At 44.1% G+C, this 23625-nt stretch overlaps 1 protein-coding gene across 2 annotated transcripts in view; it reads left to right on the forward strand.

Moving 5' to 3' along the window:
- LOC124001956 (gamma-2-syntrophin-like) overlaps positions 1-23625 on the forward strand; it is a 104284-nt gene that overhangs the window by 33209 nt on the left and 47450 nt on the right. For both annotated transcript variants that reach the window (XM_046309132.1, XM_046309133.1), the window contains 2 exons: positions 1827-1912; positions 10736-10863. In XM_046309132.1, the coding sequence (XP_046165088.1) occupies positions 1827-1912; positions 10736-10863 (214 nt within the window). The remainder of the gene's footprint in view (positions 1-1826; positions 1913-10735; positions 10864-23625) is intronic.

Raw genomic sequence — 23625 nt, forward strand, 5'->3', positions numbered from 1 at the left:
GTAAGAGTTCTGAGTGGAAGCACCATTACCATTACATGTGCCATGTGCGTATTCTGCACTGTAACTACGCATTCAAAAAAAGGAGAAGGAAGCTCAAGTGAAACTGTCCGTTGGTTGACTGTCGTCTGGTCATTTTTTTTTTACTCAACCAATGGCCTGAAGTCATGTTCATAAGCTTTCCTTTGTCTTCCTGTGGCAGCTGATCTAACCGAGGGTTGCTGTTTTCTGTAGAGGATTGGTTAGAACAGTAGCTGGGACTTCAGTGCCAAGCTAATGTCATATCAGACGCCTGCATTTGTCTCTGCTGGCCTCCCTGCCTGGCCTGCGGCATGCCGGAGACAGAATGTCAGCAGGCTGGTGTATTCTGTGGTTACATTAAATGTTTTTGGTCTGTTTTTAACAATGTGATAACGAGGTTGGCACATAATTGCTCGGTGTCCAAAATCCTAGCAGCCATATTGGAACGACTACATAATGAGTCTGGAAATGGTCCTTTGAAGTTGTCGGCATGGTGAGTCAACAATGAAGCTTTTGAGCTTTATGCTGATTGGTTGGATGAGAGAAAGGAGCTCCATTAGACCTAGTTGTATTCTCAGCTATGCTAATTGCCCACATGGTCCGGGACCCAGGCTAGGGGACCAATGCTTTTGACAAGACATACTAGCACAAGGCCCTCTTTAAATTCTCTGCTGCCTGGCCAAGGTGCTCTGATACCTGAGGTGCCCAGAGAGGCAGCTGTGGTTCTCTGGTACCTGAGGTGCCCTGAGAGGCAGCTGTGGTTCTCTGATACCTGAGGTGCCCAGAGAGGCAGCTGTGGTTCTCTGATACCTGAGGGACCCTGAGAGGCAGCTGTGGTTCTCTGATACCTGAGGTACCCTGAGAGGCAGCTGTGGTTCTCTGATATCTGAGGGACCCTGAGAGGCAGCTGTGGTTCTCTGATACCTGAGGTGCCCAGAGAGGCAGCTGTGGTTCTCTGATACCTGAGGTGCCCTGAGAGGCAGCTGTGGTTCTCTGATACCTGAGGTGCCCAGAGAGGCAGCTGTGGTTCTCTGATACCTGAGGGACCCAGAGAGGCAGCTGTGGTGCTCTGATACCTGAGGTACCCTGAGAGGCGGCTGTGGTTCTCTGATACCTGAGGTGCCCAGAGAGGCGGCTGTGGTTCTCTGGTACCTGAGGTGCCCAGAGAGGCGGCTGTGGTTCTCTGGTACCTGAGGGACCCAGAGAGGCGGATGTGGTTCTCTGGTACCTGAGGGACCCAGAGAGGCGGATGTAGTGTTTGGTCGCTGCTTGTGTGTTTTTTTAGGTTTTGTTTGTAATCTTGTCTGTTGATACTGTTTACTGTGGCACCACCATTTCACTTAATCACTTTCTGAGTGTATGTACTTGTGCCTGGAGAATAAAGGTTGAGGCTGATTCTGTGACTGATTCTGAGGCTGATTCTGAGGCTGATTCTGAGACTGATTCTGAGGCTGATTCTGAGGCTGATTCTGAGGCTGATTCTGTGACTGATTCTGAGGCTGATTCTGAGACTGATTCTGATTCTGTGACTGATTCTGTGACTGATTCTGAGGCTGATTCTGTGGCTGATTCTGAGACTGATTCTGAGGCTGATTCTGTGGCTGATTCTGAGACTGATTCTGAGGCTGATTCTGAGACTGATTCTGTGGCTGATTCTGAGGCTGATTCTGAGACTGATTCTGAGGCTGGTTTTGTGACTGAGGCTGATTTTGTGACAGGCTGATTCTTATTCTGATTCTTATACTGAGGCTGATCACATGAAGTATTTCATGTTTCAACCATATAACATTTGCTCTCATGGTTTTCAGGCTCTCCTGTACCATCCGTTGGTCAAAGAGTCTCTTCTCCACTATTTGACAGTGGTTTACATTTAAATGGGAATTCTAGCAACACAGTAAGTAAACCTTAATGACATTGCATTGTTTTTCTTACGTTAAATGTTCTTGTGATATCATGCATTCATTTCATACTAATCCACAGCGACAATTTTCGACAATTTTCGAAAGCTCCCAATACCTGGTTTGAGGATTTGACGTCTTGTTTTAGACTGAGGGTGGAGGCGAGGATGTAAGTTGACAGGTGTAAGGAATCCTACAGTGACCCCCCCCCCCCCATAGTAAGATTAAAGCACGATGCTTTAAATAAACAAAGCATTGCTACAACCATACTCAGCTCACTTGGCAGTGAGCCAATGAGGGCGATGGCAGCAAGTCAGAGTGAGCTTAGCATCACATTAGTGACATTGCCTTCCTCAGCCCTGAAGCACTGTTTCCCCTTTGTTCACGGTCAGCTCCAGGTTCTGTAGTAGTTGTGGGTATGACAGACAACTTTAGAGTACAGGATACTGTTGGATACCTCACATGGAATCCCAGAGAATGTACATTCAACTGTACATCCCATCATATATAACAGAGTACAGTTGAAGTTGGAAGTTTACATAAACCTTAGCCAAATACATTACAACTCAGTTTTTTCAACATTTTTTAATTTTTTTAAATCCTAGTAAAAATTCCCTGTCTTAGGTCAGTTAGGATCACCACTTTATTGTAAAAATGTAAAATGTCAGAATAATAGTAGAGAGAATTATTTATTTCATCCCCAGTGGGTCAGAAGTTTATATACACTCAATTAGTATTTGGTAGCATTGCTTTTAAATTGTTTAACTTGGGTCAAATGTTTCGGTTAGCCTTCCACAAGCTTCCCACAGTAAGTTGGGTGAATTTTGGCCCATTCCTCCTGACAGCTGGTGTAACTGAGTCAGGTTTGTAGGCCTCCTTGCTCGCACACACTTTTTTAGTTCTGCCCACAACTTTTCTATAGGATTGAGGTCAGGGCTTTGTGATGGCCACTCCAATACCGTGACTTTGTTGTCCTTAAGTGATTTTGCCACAACTTTAGAAGTATGCTTAGGGTCATTATCCATTTGGATGACCGATTTGCGACCACGCTTTAACTTCCTGACTGATGTCCTGAGATGTTGCTTCAATATGTCCACATAATTTTCCTTTCTCATGATGTCATCTATTTTGTGAAGTGCACCAGTCCCTCTTGCAGCAAAGCATCCCCACAACATGATGCTGCCACCCCCGTTCTTCACGATTGGGATGGTGTTCTTCGGCTTGCAAGCATCCCCCTTTTTCCTCCAAAACAATGATAGTTATTATGGCCAAACAGTTTTTTTTCATCAGACCAGAGGATATTTCTCCAGAAAGTACATTCTTTGTCCACGTGTGCAGTTTCAAACCGTAATCTGGCTTTTTTTTATGGCGGTTTTGGAGCAGTGGCTTCTTCCTTGCTGAGCAGCCTTTCAAGTTGTGTTGATATAGGACTCGTTTTTACTGTGGATATAGATTCTTTTGTACCTGTTTCCTCCAGCATCTTCACAAGGTCCTTTGCTGTTTTTCTGGGATTGATTTGCACTTTTCGCACCTAAGTACGTTAATTTCTAGGAGACAGAATGCGTCTCCTTCCTGAGCGGTAGGACCGCTGCGTGGTCCCATGGCGTTTATACTTGCGTACTATTGTTTGAATAGATAAACGTGGTACCTTCAGGCATTTGTAAATTGCTCCTAAGGATGAACCAGACTTGTGGAGGTCTACAATCTTTTTCCGAGGTCTTGGTTGATTTCTTTAGATTTTCCCATGATGTCAAGCAAAGAGGCACTGAGTTTGAAGGTAGGCCTTGAAATACATACACAGGTACACCTCCAATTGACTCAAATGATGTCAATTAGCCTATCAGAAGCTTCTAAAGCCATGACATAATTTTCTGGAATTTTCCAAGCTGTTTAAAGGAACAGTCATCTTAGTGTATGTAAACTTCTGACCCACTGGAATTGTTATACAGTGAATTATAAGTTAAATAATCTGTCTGTAAACAATTGTTGGGAAAATGACTTGTGTCATGCAGTAAGTAGATGTCCTAACCGACTTGCCAAAATTATAGTTTGATAAAAAGAGATTTGTGGAGTGGTTGAAAAACGAGTTTTAATGACTCCAACCTAAGTGTATGTAAACCTCCAACTTCAACTGTATCTACAGAACCAGTCAAAAGTTTGGATACACCTACTCATTCAATGGTTTTCAATGGTTTTTCTTTTACGTTTGTTCGTAGCTCCAAAAGTGCAGTAATATCTAACAATACACAACAATACACAACAATCTAAAAGTAAAATAATTAGAATTAAGAAATGTAGAAATATTAAGATGAGCAATGTCGGAGTCCGGATATACAGTATCAGTGAAAAGTTTGGACACACCTACTCATTCAAGGGTTTTTCTTAAAAATAAATACTATTTTCTACATTGTAGAATAAGACGAACTGGCAACAGTCAAACAAATGCAGACTGGGAGTAGGAGACAAAGGAAACAGGAGACAAAGGGTTGTGGACAGAGGTTTAATCCTAGAGACATGGAAAGTGGGATGTATATGTGAGTGTGTGGGGCAACAGAAGACAGACATTACTGGGGCTAAAGATTTTAGAAATGTGGGACAAACAACCGGTTAGCCGGGCCCCCCTCAGCCTTGCGGACCAGGCTCTCAATACCTCAGACGAGTGTTGCTGCCAGACAGGAGGTAGGGAGGATGGTCCGACGGTGTAGCTGCAGAGCTATGCAAGCGGGAGAGGGCATCAGGCGTCACACTTTTGGACCCAGGGCGGTAGGAGATGGTCAAATTAAAGTGAGTGAATAACAGAGCCTTTACAGGCCTGTCTTGAGTTGAGGCGCTTGGCAGTGCAGTGATATTCAAATTCTTATGGATGAATGGATGAATGGATGTTCAGCCCCTTCTAGCCAGTGTCTCCACTCCTCCAGCGCCATCTTGACTGCAAAAAGTTCCCGATTTCCCACGTTATAGTTCCTCTCAGTGTGATTAAGACGATGGGACAGGAAAGCGCAGGGTTGCAGCTTTTGGTCCTGGGAAGATCACTGTTACAGGACGGCCCCCCACTCCAACTACCGAGGCGTCGACCTCCACCACCAACCGACAGGATGGGTCCGGATGGATTAAGATCGGGGCTGTGGTGAATTGATGTTTGAGATCCGAAAATGCCCGGTCAGCAGCTGGGGACCACGTGAGCGGAACCTTGGGTGAGGTAAGTGCAGAGAGGGGGGAAGCCAGGGGGCTGTGGCCCTGGATGAAGCGGCATAGAGAGGGGAAGCCAGGGGGCTGTGGCCCTGGATGAAGCGGCATAGAGAGGGGAAGCCAGGGGGCTGAGGCCCTGGATGAAGCGGCATAGAGAGGGGAAGCCAGGGGGCTGTGGCCCTGGATGAAGCGGCATAGAGAGGGGAAGCCAGGGGGCTGTGGCCCTGGATGAAGCGGCATAGAGGGGGGAAGCCAGGGGGCTGTGGCCCTGGATGAAGCGGCATAGAGAGGGGAAGCCAGGGGGCTGTGGCCCTGGATGAAGCGGCATAGAGAGGGGAAGCCAGGGGGCTGTGGCCCTGGATGAAGCGGCAGAAGAAGTGAACAAATCCCAGGAAACGTTGAAGCTGCACTCTGTACGTGGGTTGGGTCCACCCCACAACCGCTCTCACCTTGTTAGGATCCACCTGAATGTTCCCTGCAGCGATGACGTATCCCAGAAAAGAGATTGTGGAGCGAAGGAATTCATATTTCACAGCTTAAACAAACAACTGGTTCTCCCAGGAGGCGCTGGAGGTCTTGTTGGAAGGGGAGAATGGGAATAGACCAGGATGTCGCCGAGGCAAACAAACATGAACTGGTTCAACATGACCAGGACCTGGAACACTGTGGGAGCGTTGGTCAGTCCGAATGGCATTACCAGGTACTCATCGTGTCCGCTAGCCATGTTAAAGGCTTCCATTCGTCTCCTTCTTGTATTTGAACCAGATGGTAGGAGTTCCCGGAGGTCCAACTTCGAGAAAATGGTCACCCACTGGAGAGTCACAAAAGCTGAGGAGAGGAGTGTTTTTTTTTTTTTTTACTGTGATGCCATTAAGACCCCGGTAGTTGATACACGGCCGCAGGGTTTTGCCCTTCTCCACAAAGAAGAACCCTACGCTGGCTGGAGAGGCGGAAGGACGAATGAGCTCTGCAGCCAGAAAGTCCTCAATGTTCCCTCATATGGTCTTGATCTCCGGACCCGACAAGGAATAAAGCTGCCCCCGAGGCGGCGTAGTGCCCAGGAGGAGGTCAGTGGCGCAGTCGTAGGGTCGATGCAGAGGAAGAGATGTGGCGCGGCCTGTGTTGAAAACCTGAGAGATCTGAGGCTTTTCCCAATTCCACAGGAGGACGTCCAGGGGCAGGCTGCGCCGCCTTGAGACAATGTGACATAACGAGCTCCAACCCAGGATAGAACCCGTAGCCCAGTCGATCAGGGGTATGTGCCTCTGGAGCCATGATAATCCCAAAACCACAGTTACATGAGGAGACTCACAGTGGTTACCTGACACTCACAGGTTGATGAGAACCGCACTGTGGGTGACCCTGTCGATAGAGCGTCCGTCCAGTGCTATGGGGGCCATGGGAATGGAGAGGTGTTGTATGGAGATGGCCAGCTCCGACACCAGGGCAGCGTTCATAACGCTCCCGTAGGCCCCAGAGTCCATGAGCACCTGAAGAGATGTCCTGAAGTACCACAATACAGACAACTTTTGGAGTTCAGTCTGCGTAAACATTCCTCAGGAGACAATCTAGCCCTGCCCAGTTGTACGGGCTCCGGAGGAGGTGAGTCGACAGTCCTCGACGATTCCAGAGGGAACTTGTGTGACATCGGATTCTAACGGGAATGCAGGCATACGGGACTTCCGGGATTCTTCGGGGGCGAAGGGGAACCCATGGACGAGCTTGTGTGGCCGGGAACAGCCCTCCCCTCTCTGCTGCATTCCCGTAACCGCCCATCGGTACTTTTGGTCAAGGCTATGAGGGAGTCGAGGTCATGGCATTCCACCAAGGTGTGAAATCCCTCCACAAAGTTATGTGGTAACTCCTTGTGTCTTCCAATGGTGGCTCTTTGGAGGCAGACAGTGTAGCGGAGCTGGTCCAAGTCTGCTGGGGCAGTCATGCCCAGTTCGTACTATCACGACTCAGGATATGACACAGATGCAGACACAGGAGGCGGATAGTTTGATTCTCAGAATGTTTATTATAACAAAGGGGCAGGCAAAGGGCAGGTCGAGGGCAAGCAGCGGTTCGTAAGTCCAGGTCAGAGTCAATCGGGGACAGAACGGCAGGCGGGCTCAGGGTCAGGACAGGCAGAAAGGTCAAAACCAAGAAGACTAGAAATAAAACCTTGAGAACAGGAGAAAACAGGAAACACGCTGGTAAGACCTGACAAAACAAGACGAGCTGGCAACAGACAAACAGAAAACGCAGGTATAAATACACAGGGGATAATGGGGAAAAATAGGAGATGGGGGAATGGGGGAATGGGGGGGGAGTGGAGATATGCACAAGACAGGTGAAACAGATCAGGGTGTGCCTGCCAGCAATAACATTTGCTAGTATGTGGAACCTGAGCGTAGTATTGAAACCGAGACTGTTGGTACATGTTACACAAATAAGTAGCTGCTTAAATATCTTAATGTAAATATACAGTACATGTAAATCATTATCTAAGGGAAAAATGCAGCATTTGCTTTGCCAAATCCTGATTTGCCATCCTATATCACAGTGATCTGAATGTCCTTTTGCCAGCATATACAGTGCATTCCATGCAGATGAACATTCTTACGAAGGCCACATATTCTACATATTCATGTTTTGTTAGCATTGTCAGGACCCGGTTTCGAACCCGGGTCTCCGGAGTGAGAAACAGTCACTTAACCAACTGAGCCACGAATAGTCGGCAGAACCCAGAAGATGAGGCAGACACAGCAGTACTTGAGACGGTGTATTTAATGAAGTAAAATGTGAAGTTCTTCAGGAAAACATGTAACTCCACAACCTCAAAAGGAATCCTACAAGAACAATGGTAATCCTCCAAGACAAAAAAGGTAAATCCACAAGGTGGAAGGTAAAGCACAAAAAGCCTCAAAAGATACTCAAAAAACAAACAAACAAGAACAAAAAAACAGAATTCCACAAGAGAGTCCACCGGGATCAACAAGAGTTCTCAGAGTACTAGGGCTGGGTGCTAACATACAATCACAGAGCAAAGAACAGAGGAAAACAAAGGGTTTAAATACAATCAGGGGAAACGAGGCACAGGTGCAAATAATAATGGGGATCAAGGGAAAACAAAAGGTCAAAAGGCACAATGGGGGCATCTAGTGACCAAAAACCGGAACAACCCTGGCCAAATCCTGACAAGCATCATACTTTTTTTTCAATGATCAATGAGTGCAGCTGATTCAATTCACAAAAATACTTCATTCCCTGATAAGTCTTTGAACGTTAAATATTTGGCATGAGCAGGCTGGATATCAGATGGAGATTTATCCCTGCATCTGTTCAGTGTGTTGTTATAATTCAGTAACAGCTAGACGATCCTGGAGTACTGAGCTCTGTGGACCTCATTATCACTGTATTTTCATATTATTCATATACTTTTTCACCTGTGGGATATTATACTACCTACGCATAAACAAGTCAGGTTTCACTTAATGTGACACAATGGGTCAGCTGGCTGGGTTATCACAATGGGTCAGCTGGCTGGGTTATCACAATGGGTCAGCTGGCTGGGTTATCACAATGGGTCAGCTGGCTGGGTTATCACAATGGGTCAGCTGGCTGGGTTATCACAATGGGTCAGCTGGCTGGGTTATCACAATGGGTCAGCTGGCTGTTATCACAATGGGTCAGCTGGCTGGGTTATCACAATGGGTCAGCTGGCTGCTGGGTCAGCCGGCTGGCTGGGTTATCACAATGGGTCAGCTGGCTGGCTGGGTTATCACAATGGGTCAGCTGGCTGGCTGGGTTATCACAATGGGTCAGCTGGCTGGGTTATCACAATGGGTCAGCTGGCTGGCTGGGTTATCACAATGGGTCAGCTGGCTGGGTTATCACAATGGGTCAGCTGGCTGGCTGGGTTATCACAATGGGTCAGCTGGCTGGGTTATCACAATGGGTCAGCTGGCTGGCTGGGTTATCACAATGGGTCAGCTGGCTGGGTTATCACAATGGGTCAGCTGGCTGGGTTATCACAATGGGTCAGCTGGCTGGGTTATCACAATGGGTCAGCTGGCTGGCTGGGTTATCACAATGGGTCAGCTGGCTGGGTTATCACAATGGGTCAGCTGGCTGGGTTATCACAATGGGTCAGCTGGCTGGCTGGCTGGGTTATCACAATGGGTCAGCTGGCTGGCTGGGTTATCACAATGGGTCAGCTGGCTGGGTTCTCTACAGTAAATTTTGAGGTCAGGTGGCTGACAAACACGATTAGCTGGCCAGTTTCCTCACACACACAACAACAACAAAAAATACTCTCCCGAGTTGAAAAAATATGCAATAGGAAAAGCTGCCTTGAAGCCACAACAAACTGCTCACGTCACGTTGGATCACTGGATTGTAGAGTATCAGGAATGTTCAATTATGCCTCTTCTGGTGTTTTTCATAGTGAGGAAGCAGGACATGGATGACATGTTTTAGCCTGTTTGGTTTCTTCTGTACAAATGATAATAGCAGTCAACAACTGTGCACTATGTAGACTAGATACTGAATCCCATGGTGGAGTGGCTTTTTTTGACCTCGTTCTCCCTGCCAACTGATGAATGTAGCTGAAACTGGTGGGGAAAAACGCTGCTCTGTAATTGTTCACACAAACAAACAAAAAATGATTATCCCCAGACAGTTTTCCCCCTTCCTTTAGCATTCTTGTTTTCATGCCTGCAGGTGATTTTATAATTCTCTAAGCTTGTCATCTCTTCTAGGTGCCGTCAGCATTGAAATGATTGACATTGTTTCCCTTTCATTGCCTCCCAGGAGGTCTTCCTATTGATTCATTTACATGCCTCTAAATAATGACGCTTTTTTTTTTTTTTTGCCTCCTGAAATATCACAAGCTATAGAAGAGGGAATTCTACGAAGGACAAGCGTGGCAGCTTAGCTTTTGGTTTCCCCACGTCCTAGGTGTAAGCAGAGACCTTGTCCCTCTAGTCCGCGATGACAGATAGTATTACATTTCCTGTCATCTCTACCACTCAACTTTCAAAGTATAGTCGAGTGTAATTATTGACCGTCTCTACATAAACTGAACAAGGGAGAATCGTTTGCTGTGGAAAGCAGCCATGATTGGTTAATAGGCCTTAGGTCAAAGGGAAAGCAAATGATTGGTTAATAGGCCTTAGGTCTAAGGTAAAGCAAATGATTGGTTAATAGGCCTTAGGTCAGAGGGAAAGCAAATGATTGGTTAATAGGCCTTAGGTCAAAGGGAAAGCAAATGCTTTGTTAATAGGCCTTAGGTCAAAGGGAAAGCAAATGATTGGTTAATAGGCCTTAGGTCAAAGGGAAAGCAAATGATTTGTTCAACAACATGTGCCAGGTACTACGATTGGCAAATGGGTAAATGCCATTGTGAAATCCAAACGACATTGTAAGTTAAAGATGTGCTCACTGGGTTACCATAAGTGATCACTAATCACTAATAATGAATAGTTTATCCAGTAAGTAAACAAGGGTAATCATTCTTTTGAGTGCAAAATGGACTGAAAGAAGGATGTTGTTTTTAGAAGGCCCTTTGAATGCACAATGATCAAAGTGACCCAGCCAGTGAACGAGAGGAGACCCTCACTGCCTTCTTCATCTGACCCACATAGGCTCCATCCTCGCCCTCCAAACCCTCGGCTATTGAACCAAAGTACGAGAAGCGCTGGCTGGATGCAGTGTCCCTACCCTTGTTGATGGCCCGAGTCTCCAAATACAAAGCCGTAAAGGCTAAATTGAGGTAAGGTAATCCCGTGTGATGTAATTCACCTCTGAGGCGCACAGTTTCTGTTGATTTTACAAGCACTTTTCATTTAGTTGAGAGGGTGTTCACTCCCATATCTATCCCCATGCATACAAGGTCAGCGATGCAGCAGAGCCCAGACAGTGAAGCATGATAGGAAGGTTTGACTTTAACACACTGAATTGGTTCTTCTAGAGATATAAACAACATCAAATGAATGCAGGAAATCCCAACAAATGTTATTTTCCTTCCTTTTTTCTGCTAGATAATCAATCAAATTCAATAAAGCCCTTTTTTTTTTACATCAGCCAATGTCACAAAGTGAGGTACAGAAACCCAGCCTAAAAACCCCCTAAACAGCAAGTAATGCATATGTAGAAGCACGGTGGCTAGGAAAAGCTAGGAAAACAGCAACCTAGGAAGTGATGTAAGAGATATGGCAGTCCTCTAGAGCCCCAAATGGAGCTGTTATTTTAGAAATAAACAAAGAAGTAATCAATGGATATCTTTGTTACTTATAACTCAAATACGTTATCGCTGTTAGTCACAACCTGATACCAAATGATGCATTATGGTCCTTGATTCTGTGAATTCTAAATAAAACAAAAAATATATGAAAGTGCTCTTTTAGCATGTGGATTTTTAAATTATTGATACCCATAATCACACTTTTCAGGCTTAATTATTGAAGACAATATTGAGTGGATATATTTTATAAGAAGTAATTATCTGGCACTAAAAAAATATTAAAAATGAAGGCACTGCTTCAGCATATTAATGGGAAGATGTATAATAAACACAAGACAGGCTGATTCACTCAATTTCTTGATTAAAGATATTCCATTTGGTGAGTTCTATCTAATTAAGGATGAGACCTTATTAGTGTTTTTGGAGTTAACAACATGGCACTAACTAACTTTGAATAAAGTTTTGACCAGGATGTGTATGTAAACATGAATCATCTGTGAACAAGATCTTTCTTTCTGTCTACATCATTATCCCCACTATTAACGTTATTGTCCTCACCATCTACGTCATTATCGCCACCATCCACTTCATTATCCCCACCATCCACTTCATTATCCCCACCATCTACTTCATTATCCCCACCATCTACTTCATTATCCCCACCATCTATTTCATTATCCCCACCATCTATTTCATTATCCCCACCATCTAGTTCATTATCCCCACCATCTAGTTCATTATCCCCACCGTCTACATCATTATCCCCACCATCTACATCATTATCTCCACCATCTATGTCATTATCTCCACCATCTGTCATTATGACCACCATCTGTCATTATCCCCACCATCTACATCATTATGCCCACCATCTGTCATTATCCCCACCATCTGTCATTATGCCCACCATCTACGTCATTATCCCCACCATCTACGTCATTATCACCACCATCTACATCATTATCCCCACCATCTACATCATTATCTCCACCATCTATGTCATTATCCACACCATCTCCACCATCTACATCATTATCCCCACCATCTGTCATTATGCCCACCATCTGTCATTATGCCCACCATCTGTCATTATGCCCACCATCTACGTCATTATCCCCACCATCTACGTCATTATCCCCACCATCTACGTCATTATGCCCACCATCTGTCATTATCCCTACCATCTACGCCACTATGCCCACCGTCTGTCATTATCCCCACCATCTACATCATTATCCCCACCATCTACGTCATTATCTACATCATTATCCCCACCATCTACTTCATTATCCCCACCATCTACTTCATTATTACATTTACATTTAAGTCATTTAGCAGACGCTCTTATCCAGAGCGACTTACAATTATCCCTATAATCTACAGTACCAGTCAAAAGTTGACACACCTACTCATTCAGGTTTTCTTCTTCTTTATGTTTTACTATTTTCTATATCGTAGAATAATAGTGAAGATATTATAGATGCTCAAGTTGAGTACAGATCTCTCACATTACAGATGCTGAAGTTGAGTACCGATCTCTCACATTACAGATGCTGAAGTTGAGTACCGATCTCTCACATTACAGATGCTGAAGTTGAGTACAGATCTCTCACATTACAGATGCTGAAGTTGAGTACAGATCTCTCACATTACAGAGGCTGAAGTTGAGTACAGATCTCTCACATTACAGATGCTGAAGTTGAGTGCCCTACGGTGTGGTTCTATTTCTATTTCCATGACTAGTAAACAGATTATTCACACTCTGCTGTTCCTGGACATACACTCTTTGAAGAAAATGTCATGTATAGAACCTAAAAGGGTTGTCTCTATAGGAGCACATTTTGAAGAACCCCTTTTGGTTCGAGGTAGAACGTGTTGTACCTGGAACCAAAAGGGTTCCTATCGAAACCATAAAGCGTTCAACCTGGAACCAAACAGGTTTTTCTCCTTTGGGGACTGCTGACAAAAACATTTTCGAAGAGTGTACAATGTACTGTAGTATGACAGCTTCCTCTTGGATTCGTCTCACAGCTATCCCTCTTCTTCTTGGATTAGTCTCACAGCTATCCCTCTTCTTCTTCTTGGATTAGTCTCACAGCTATCCCTCTTCTTCTTCTTGGATTAGTCTCACAGCTATCCCTCTTCTTCTTGGATTAGTCTCACAGCTATCGCTCTTCTTCTTCTTGGATTAGTCTCACAGCTATCCCTCTTCTTCTTGGATTAGTCTCACAGCTATCCCTCTTCTTCTTGGATTAGTCTCACAGCTATCCCTCTTCTTCTTGGATTAGTCTCACAGCTATCCCTCTTCTTCTTCTTGGATTAGTCTCACAGCTATCCCTCTTCTTCTTCTTGGATTAGTCTCACAGCTATCCCTCTTCTTCTTCTTGGATTAGTCTCACAGCTATCCCTCTTCTTCTTGGATTAGTCTCACAGCTATCCCTCTTCTTCTTGGATTAGTCTCACAGCTATCCCTCTTCTTCTTGGATTAGTCTCACAGCTATCCCTCTTCTTCTTGGATTAGTCTCACAGCTATCCCTCTTCTTCTTCTTGGATTAGTCTCACAGCTATCCCTCTTCTTCTTCTTGGATTAGTCTCACAGCTATCCCTCTTCTTCTTCTTGGATTAGTCTCACAGCTATCCCTCTTCTTCTTCTTGGATTAGTCTCACAGCTATCCCTCTTCTTCTTCTTGGATTAGTCTCACAGCTCTCCTTCTTCTTCCTCTTTGATTACTATCACCGCTCTCCTTCTTCTTCCTCTTGGATTACTATCACCGCTCTCCTTCTTCTTTGATTACTATCACCGCTCTCCTCCTTCTCCTTCCTCTTGGATTACTATCACCGCTCTCCATCTTCTTCCTCTTGGATTACTATCACCGCTCTCCATCTTCTTCCTCTTCCTCTTGGATTACTATCACCGCTCTCCATCTCCTTCTTCTTGGATTACTATCACCGCTCTCCATCTTCTTCCTCTTGGATTACTATCACCGCTCTCCATCTTCTTCCTCTTGGATTACTATCACCGCTCTCCATCTTCTTCCTCTTGGATTACTATCACCGCTCTCCATCTTCTTCCTCTTGGATTACTATCACCGCTCTCCATCTTCTTCCTCTTGGATTACTATCACCGCTCTCCATCTTCTTCCTCTTGGATTACTATCACCGCTCTCCATCTTCTTCCTCTTGGATTACTATCACCGCTCTCCATCTTCTTCCTCTTGGATTACTATCACCGCTCTCCATCTTCTTCTTCTTGGATTACTATCACCGCTCTCCTTCTTCTTCCTCTTGGATTACTATCACCGCTCTCCTTCTTCTTCCTCTTGGATTACTATCACCGCTCTCCATCTTCTTCCTCTTGGATTACTATCACCGCTCTCCATCTTCTTCTTCTTGGATTACTATCACCGCTCTCCTTCTTCTTCCTCTTGGATTACTATCACCGCTCTCCTTCTTCTTCCTCTTGGATTACTATCACCGCTCTCCATCTTCTTCTTCTTGGATTACTATCACCGCTCTCCTTCTTCTTCTTGGATTACTATCACCGCTCTCCTTCTTCCTCTTGGATTACTATCACCGCTCTCCATCTTCTTCTTCTTGGATTACTATCACCGCTCTCCTTCTTCTTCTTGGATTACTATCACCGCTCTCCTTCTTCCTCTTTGATTACTATCACCGCTCTCCATCTCCTTCTTCTTGGATTACTATCACCGCTCTCCTTCTTCTTCTTCTTGGATTACTATCACCGCTCTCCTTCTTCTTCTTCTTGGATTACTATCACCGCTCTCCATCTCCTTCTTCTTGGATTACTATCACCGCTCTCCATCTCCTTCTTCTTGGATTACTATCACCGCTCTCCATCTCCTTCTTCTTGGATTACTATCACCGCTCTCCTTCTTCTTGGATTACTATCACCGCTCTCCTTCTCCTTCCTCTTGGATTACTATCACCGCTCTCCTTCTCCTTCTTCTTGGATTACTATCACCGCTCTCCATCTCCTTCCTCTTGGATTACTATCACCGCTCTCCATCTCCTTCCTCTTGGATTACTATCACCGCTCTCCTTCTTCTTGGATTACTATCACCGCTCTCCATCTCCTTCTTCTTGGATTACTATCACCGCTCTCCATCTCCTTCCTCTTGGATTACTATCACCGCTCTCCTTCTTCTTGGATTACTATCACCGCTCTCCTTCTTCTTGGATTACTATCACCGCTCTCCATCTCCTTCCTCTTGGATTACTATCACCGCTCTCCTTCTTCTTGGATTACTATCACCGCTCTCCTTCTTCTTGGATTACTATCACCGCTCTCCTTCTCCTTCCTCTTGGATTACTATCACCGCTCTCCTTCTTCTTCTTGGATTACTATCACCGCTCTCCTTCTTCTTCCTCTTGGATTACTATCACCGCTCTCCTTCTTCTTCCTCTTGGATTACTATCACCGCTCTCCATCTTCTTCCTCTTGGATTACTATCACCGCTCTCCTTCTTCTTCTTCTTGGATTACTATCACCGCTCTCCTTCTTCTTCCTCTTGGATTACTATCACCGCTCTCCATCTTCTTCCTCTTGGATTACTATCACCGCTCTCCATCTCCTTCCTCTTGGATTACTATCACCGCTCTCCTTCTTCTTGGATTACTATCACCGCTCTCCATCTTCTTCCTCTTGGATTACTATCACCGCTCTCCATCTCCTTCTTCTTGGATTACTATCACCGCTCTCCATCTCCTTCTTCTTGGATTACTATCACCGCTCTCCTTCTTCTTCTTGGATTACTATCACCGCTCTCCTTCTCCTTCCTCTTGGATTACTATCACCGCTCTCCTTCTTATTCTTGGATTACTATCACCGCTCTCCATCTCCTTATTCTTGGATTACTATCACCGCTCTCCTTCTCCTTCCTCTTGGATTACTATCACCGCTCTCCTTCTTCTTGGATTACTATCACCGCTCTCCTTCTTCTTCTTGGATTACTATCACCGCTCTCCTTCTTCTTCTTGGATTACTATCACCGCTCTCCATCTCCTTCCTCTTGGATTACTATCACCGCTCTCCTTCTTCTTCTTGGATTACTATCACCGCTCTCCATCTCCTTCCTCTTGGATTACTATCACCGCTCTCCTTCTCCTTCCTCTTGGATTACTATCACCGCTCTCCTTCTCCTTCTTGGATTACTATCACCGCTCTCCTTCTCCTTCCTCTTGGATTACTATCACCGCTCTCCTTCTCCTTCCTCTTGGATTACTATCACCGCTCTCCTTCTTCTTCTTGGATTACTATCACCGCTCTCCTTCTCCTTCCTCTTGGATTACTATCACCGCTCTCCTTCTTCCTCTTGGATTACTATCACCGCTCTCCTTCTCCTTCCTCTTGGATTACTATCACCGCTCTCCTTCTTCTTCTTGGATTACTATCACCGCTCTCCTTCTCCTTCCTCTTGGATTACTATCACCGCTCTCCTTCTTCTTCCTCTTGGATTACTATCACCGCTCTCCTTCTTCTTCTTGGATTACTATCACCGCTCTCCTTCTCCTTCCTCTTGGATTACTATCACCGCTCTCCTTCTTCCTCTTGGATTACTATCACCGCTCTCCTTCTTCCTCTTGGATTACTATCACCGCTCTCCTTCCTCTTGGATTACTATCACCGCTCTCCTTCCTCTTGGATTACTATCACCGCTCTCCTTCCTCTTGGATTACTATCACCGCTCTCCTTCCTCTTGGATTACTATCACCGCTCTCCTTCTTCCTCTTGGATTACTATCACCGCTCTCCTTCCTCTTGGATTACTATCACCGCTCTCCTTCCTCTTGGATTACTATCACCGCTCTCCTTCCTCTTGGATTACTATCACCGCTCTCCTTCCTCTTGGATTACTATCACCGCTCTCCTTCTTCTTCTTGGATTACTATCACCGCTCTCCTTCTTCCTCTTGGATTACTATCACCGCTCTCCTTCTTCTTCTTGGATTACTATCACCGCTCTCCTTCTTCTTCTTGGATTACTATCACCGCTCTCCTTCTTCCTCTTGGATTACTATCACCGCTCTCCTTCTTCTTGGATTACTATCACCGCTCTCCTTCTCCTTCCTCTTGGATTACTATCACCGCTCTCCATCTCCTTCCTCTTGGATTACTATCACCGCTCTCCTTCCTCTTGGATTACTATCACCGCTCTCCTTCTTCTTCCTCTTGGATTACTATCACCGCTCTCCTTCTTCTTCCTCTTGGATTACTATCACCGCTCTCCATCTTCTTCCTCTTGGATTACTATCACCGCTCTCCTTCTTCTTCTTGGATTACTATCACCGCTCTCCTTCTTCTTCTTGGATTACTATCACCGCTCTCCTTCTTCTTCCTCTTGGATTACTATCACCGCTCTCCTTCTTCTTCCTCTTGGATTACTATCACCGCTCTCCTTCTTCTTCTTGGATTACTATCACCGCTCTCCTTCTCCTTCCTCTTGGATTACTATCACCGCTCTCCTTCTCCTTCCTCTTGGATTACTATCACCGCTCTCCTTCTTCTTCTTGGATTACTATCACCGCTCTCCTTCTCCTTCCTCTTGGATTACTATCACCGCTCTCCATCTCCTTCTTCTTGGATTACTATCACCGCTCTCCTTCTTCTTCTTGGATTACTATCACCGCTCTCCTTCTTCTTCTTGGATTACTATCACCGCTCTCCTTCTCCTTCCTCTTGGATTACTATCACCGCTCTCCTTCTTCTTCTTGGATTACTATCACCGCTCTCCTTCTTCCTCTTGGATTACTATCACCGCTCTCCTTCTTCCTCTTGGATTACTATCACCGCTCTCCTTCCTCTTGGATTACTATCACCGCTCTCCTTCCTCTTGGATTACTATCACCGCTCTCCTTCCTCTTGGATTACTATCACCGCTCTCCTTCCTCTTGGATTACTATCACCGCTCTCCTTCTTCCTCTTGGATTACTATCACCGCTCTCCTTCCTCTTGGATTACTATCACCGCTCTCCTTCCTCTTGGATTACTATCACCGCTCTCCTTCCTCTTGGATTACTATCACCGCTCTCCTTCTCCTTCCTCTTGGATTACTATCACCGCTCTCCATCTCCTTCCTCTTGGATTACTATCACCGCTCTCCTTCTTCTTCCTCTTGGATTACTATCACCGCTCTCCTTCTTCTTCCTCTTGGATTACTATCACCGCTCTCCTTCTTCTTCCTCTTGGATTACTATCACCGCTCTCCATCTTCTTCCTCTTGGATTACTATCACCGCTCTCCTTCTTCTTCTTGGATTACTATCACCGCTCTCCATCTCCTTCCTCTTGGATTACTATCACACCTCTCCTTCTTCTTCCTCTTGGATTACTATCACCGCTCTCCTTCTTCTTCCTCTTGGATTACTATCACCGCTCTCCATCTTCTTCCTCTTGGATTACTATCACCGCTCTCCTTCTTCTTCCTCATGGATTTCACTGCATATTCCTGGCAACTGTTATCATGGGTGTCCACTAGGTTTTATATTTATCTCAATATACTCTGACTGTTTATTTTATTTTTATTTAACCTTTATTTAATTAGGCAAGTCAGTTAATTAGAACAAAATCTTATTTACAATGATGGCCTACACTATTCAACCAAGAGCCCTATTTGTTCCACTTCAGGACATGTGGTTATCTTTAACAGATAGACTCCTGCAGTAGTTCTTGGAGCTGACAGTGTATTCCAGACTATTTTTCTCCTGGGTGACCACCTTTTGGATTAACCTATTCATTACTGAGCTCTTATTTCATCCTGCCCCCCCCCCCCTGCTGTTCTTTTTCCTCAGTGTACTCCTCAATTCTCAACAAGAATGCAACACTGTGGACTAAAATAATTTTTATTGTGCTCTGTCACTCACAGAGACAGTCTGGGTTTTAGAGGGACCACGCTGCAATGTGCTGATAGTTGAGGCAGAACATTCCACTCTCCAGGCAATCTCAGAAACGGGTCAAGCAGGCAGGGTATAGCTATACTGTATCCATCACTGAGCGTGCATTCCTTGAAATAATGTTATCTCGAAAGGGCTATGTGGTATATCATAATCACTCTCTTGATATATATTCTCACTACTTGTTTCCAGTGGGAATTTCTACAGGGGAATTTATCTGTGCACCCTGCCCTACACATCGAGAAGATTTATACTTAACTTTACAATTGAGAATCCCTCAGAATTGCATCTGACTCACCAATGGGTCACCACCACTCAGTGGAACAAAGAATTATAACAAGTCCATTGACATATGCATTGTAGAGTTTTATGGGCCATTTCAACCAAAGATTCAAGGTTCCCAAAAAGATTTACTAAGAGCCAGCCCTTTCTAATTTGTAACATTGTAACCCGGATTTGTCTGAGTGGCAGGGAGAGTGGGTACAAGCTCTGGTTATTTCAAACGTTGATTGCAGTGCTTTCATCATGCTCTTAATTCTCCTCATGTTTCTCAACATTCTCCTTCAGAACATTCTCCTCATCTTTCTCAACATTCTCCTACAGAGCATTCCCCTCATGTTTCTCAACATTCTCCTACAGAACATTCTCCTCATGTTTCTCAACATTCTCCTACAGAACATTCTCATGTTCTCAACATTCTCCTACAGAGCATTACCCTCATGTTTCTCAACATTCTCCTTCAGAACATTCTCCTCATGTTTCTCAACATTCTCCTTCAGAACATTCTCCTCATGTTTCTCAACATTCTCCTCATGTTTATCAACATTCTCCTACAGAACATTCTCCTCGTGTTTCTCAACATTCTCCTTCAGAACATTCTCCTTCAGAACATTCTCCTACAGAACATTCTCCTCATGTTTATCAACATTCTCCTTCAGAACATTCTCCTTCAGAACATTCTCCTACAGAACATTCTCCTCATGTTTATCAACATTCTCCTACAGAACATTCTCCTTCAGAACATTCTCCTTCAGAACATTCTCCTACAGAACATTCTCCTCATGTTTATCAACATTCTCCTACAGAACATTCTCCTCATGTTTATCAACATTTTCCTTCAGAACATTCTCCTCATGTTTATCAACATTCTCCTACAGAACATTCTCCTCATGTTTATCAACATTCTCCTTCAGAACATTCTCCTCATGTTTATCAACATTCTCCTACAGAACATTCTCCTCATGTTTATCAACATTCTCCTACAGAACATTCTCCTCATGTTTATCAACATTCTCCTACAGAACATTCTCCTCATGTTTATCAACATTCTCCTTCAGAACATTCTCCTTCAGAACATTCTCCTACAGAACATTCTCCTCATGTTTATCAACATTCTCCTTCAGAACATTCTCCTTCAGAACATTCTCCTAGAGAACATTCTCCTCATGTTTCTCAAAATTCCCCTACAGAACATTCACATGTTTCTCAACATCCCCCTACAGAACATTGTCATGTTTCTCAACATTCTCCTACAGAACATTGTCATGTTTCTCAACATTCTCCTACAGAACATTGTCATGTTTCTCAACATTCTCCTTCAGAACATTCTCCTCATGATTCTCAACATTCTCCTTCAGAACATTCTCCTCATGTTTCTCAACATTCTCCTACAGAGCATTCCCCTCATGTTTCTCAACATTCTCCTACAGAGCATTCTCCTCATGTTTCTCAACATTCTCCTACAGAGCATTCCCCTCATGTTTCTCAACATTCTCCTTCAGAACATTCTCCTCATGTTTCTCAACATTCTCCTACAGAGCATTCCCCTCGTGTTTCTCAACATTCTCCTTCTCAACATTCTCCTCATGTTTCTCAACATTCTCCTCATGTTTATCAACATTCTCCTACAGAACATTCTCCTCGTGTTTCTCAGCATTCTCCTTCAGAACATTCTCCTCATGTTTCTCAACATTCTCCTTCAGAACATTCTCCTCATGTTTCTCAACATTCTCCTACAGAGCATTCCCCTCATGTTTCTCAACATTCTCCTTCAGAACATTCCCCTCATGTTTCTCAACATTCTCCTACAGAGCATTCCCCTCATGTTTCTCAACATTCTCCTACAGAGCATTCCCCTCATGTTTCTCAACATTCTCCTTCAGAACATTCTCCTCATGTTTCTCAACATTCTCCTCATGTTTATCAACATTCTCCTACAGAACATTCTCCTCATGTTTCTCAACATTCTCCTTCAGAACATTCTCCTACAGAACATTCTCCTCATGTTTCTCAACATTCTCCTCATGTTTATCAACATTCTCCTACAGAACATTCTCCTCATGTTTCTCAACATTCTCCTTCAGAACATTCTCCTACAGAACATTCTCCTCATGTTTCTCAACATTCTCCTACAGAACATTCTCCTCATGTTTATCAACATTCTCCTACAGAACATTCTCCTCGTGTTTATCAACATTCCCCTACAGAACATTCTCCTCGTGTTTATCAACATTCCCCTACAGAACATTCTCCTCGTGTTTCTCAACATTCCCCTACAGAACATTCTCCTCGTGTTTCTCAACATTCCCCTACAGAACATTCTCCTCGTGTTTCTCAACATTCCCTACAGAACATTCTCCTCGTGTTTCTCAACATTCCCCTACAGAACATTCTCCTCGTGTTTCTCAACATTCCCCTACAGAACATTCTCCTCGTGTTTCTCAACATTCCCCTACAGAACATTCTCCTCGTGTTTCTCAACATTCCCCTACAGAACATTCTCCTCGTGTTTCTCAACATTCCCCTACAGAACATTCTCCTCGTGTTTCTCAACATTCTCCTACAGAACATTCTCCTCGTGTTTCTCAACATTCCCCTACAGAACATTCTCCTCGTGTTTCTCAACATTCCCCTACAGAACATTCTCCTCGTGTTTCTCAACATTCCCCTCAGAACATTCTCCTCGTGTTTCTCAACATTCCCCTACAGAACATGATTACTGCTTGGTGTCCAACACTTCATCCCAGCCTTTGGACAATTTGCTTAACATTTGACACTTTTATAAGATCTAAGTGATAAATGCGATTGCCTCACCATCAGAGAGAAACTGATTTGGCGTCGTTGTCATGTTCAATGCTATTTCTGTTGAATATTTTGGACAGCTGTCTCTAAGTTTAATTTATCTTGAGCATATTTCAAATGCACAAAAAAATGACATGTCAAAAAGCATCACATTAAATATACGCGATGAAAGGTATTCTGTACATCTGTACGCCATTTTACAGTGGCAGTGTCATTATCTGTGACATGCAACAAAAGATAATGTAACCTTCATTTGTAATTGTCTTGGTGTTCTGTTTTTTCTTTTTAAATTAGCTCCTGAAGTCATTTGGATGTGCTGTAGCAATTACATATGTGACCGGTTACAGGATATGAGGCATTTGACGCCAGTTCCTACTTCACTGTTGGGCCGTAAATATATACATTCTTCAGGAATGCCTTCTTAAATTTAATGCGTCTTAATTACAAACTGGTATGTGATCTATAAATATTAATAAAAACGTTGAATTTATGAGCCTAGTTTAGCCAAGGAGAAAGCACTGAGCTACAGTATTCAGGGAGAAAGAAAGGATCCTTCCTGGCTAGTCATGATTGGCTGAGATAATTGAGAGGTTGGACATGCCGTGAGATGAGTCCTGATTGGCCTGTCATGTCACAGGATTCTGTTTATAATAGAATGGGGGCTTTCCTTGTCAGTATATCGATAATATTTGCTACCACAGATTTTTGGAAAGATATAGATTTGGACAACTGAAAAAGTGTTACTAGAGCTCTCAAAAACATTGCTGCTCTGAATTTAGCTGTGTTTTAGTAGAGAGAATACTCTCTGGAGGACATTGCCATGCTGACTCACGTGTTTACATGTGTGGGTGGGTGGGGCTAAGGCTTAAGAGGGTGTGAACTATGCTGAATAGGTGTAAACACAGAAGAGCTCTCTAGGAAGTACAACAATCTCATGAAAATCTTTCAAAGGGCATTTTCTCCTACATGTTTCTTATGTGGGATAACAAGTTTATTATGTTTACTACAGTAAAAATAAATAAAAAATATCACTTGCATTTGATTAAAGCCTCAATAGAGACATCTGGACACCAAGATCAGTCAAAATAAAGACTAACACTACAGAATGTGTGGAGAACGCTGTAAAGATCAGTCAAAATAAAGACTAACACTACAGAATGTGTGGAGAACGCTGTAAAGACCAGTCAAAATAAAGACTAACACTACAGAATGTGTGGAGAACGCTGTAAAGACCAGTCAAAATAAAGACTAACACTACAGAATATGTGGAGAACGCTGTAAAGATCAGTCAAAATAAAGACT

This window comes from Oncorhynchus gorbuscha, linkage group LG17, assembly GCF_021184085.1.
Source record: "Oncorhynchus gorbuscha isolate QuinsamMale2020 ecotype Even-year linkage group LG17, OgorEven_v1.0, whole genome shotgun sequence".
In the NCBI taxonomy this organism is placed as follows: domain Eukaryota; kingdom Metazoa; phylum Chordata; class Actinopteri; order Salmoniformes; family Salmonidae; genus Oncorhynchus; species Oncorhynchus gorbuscha.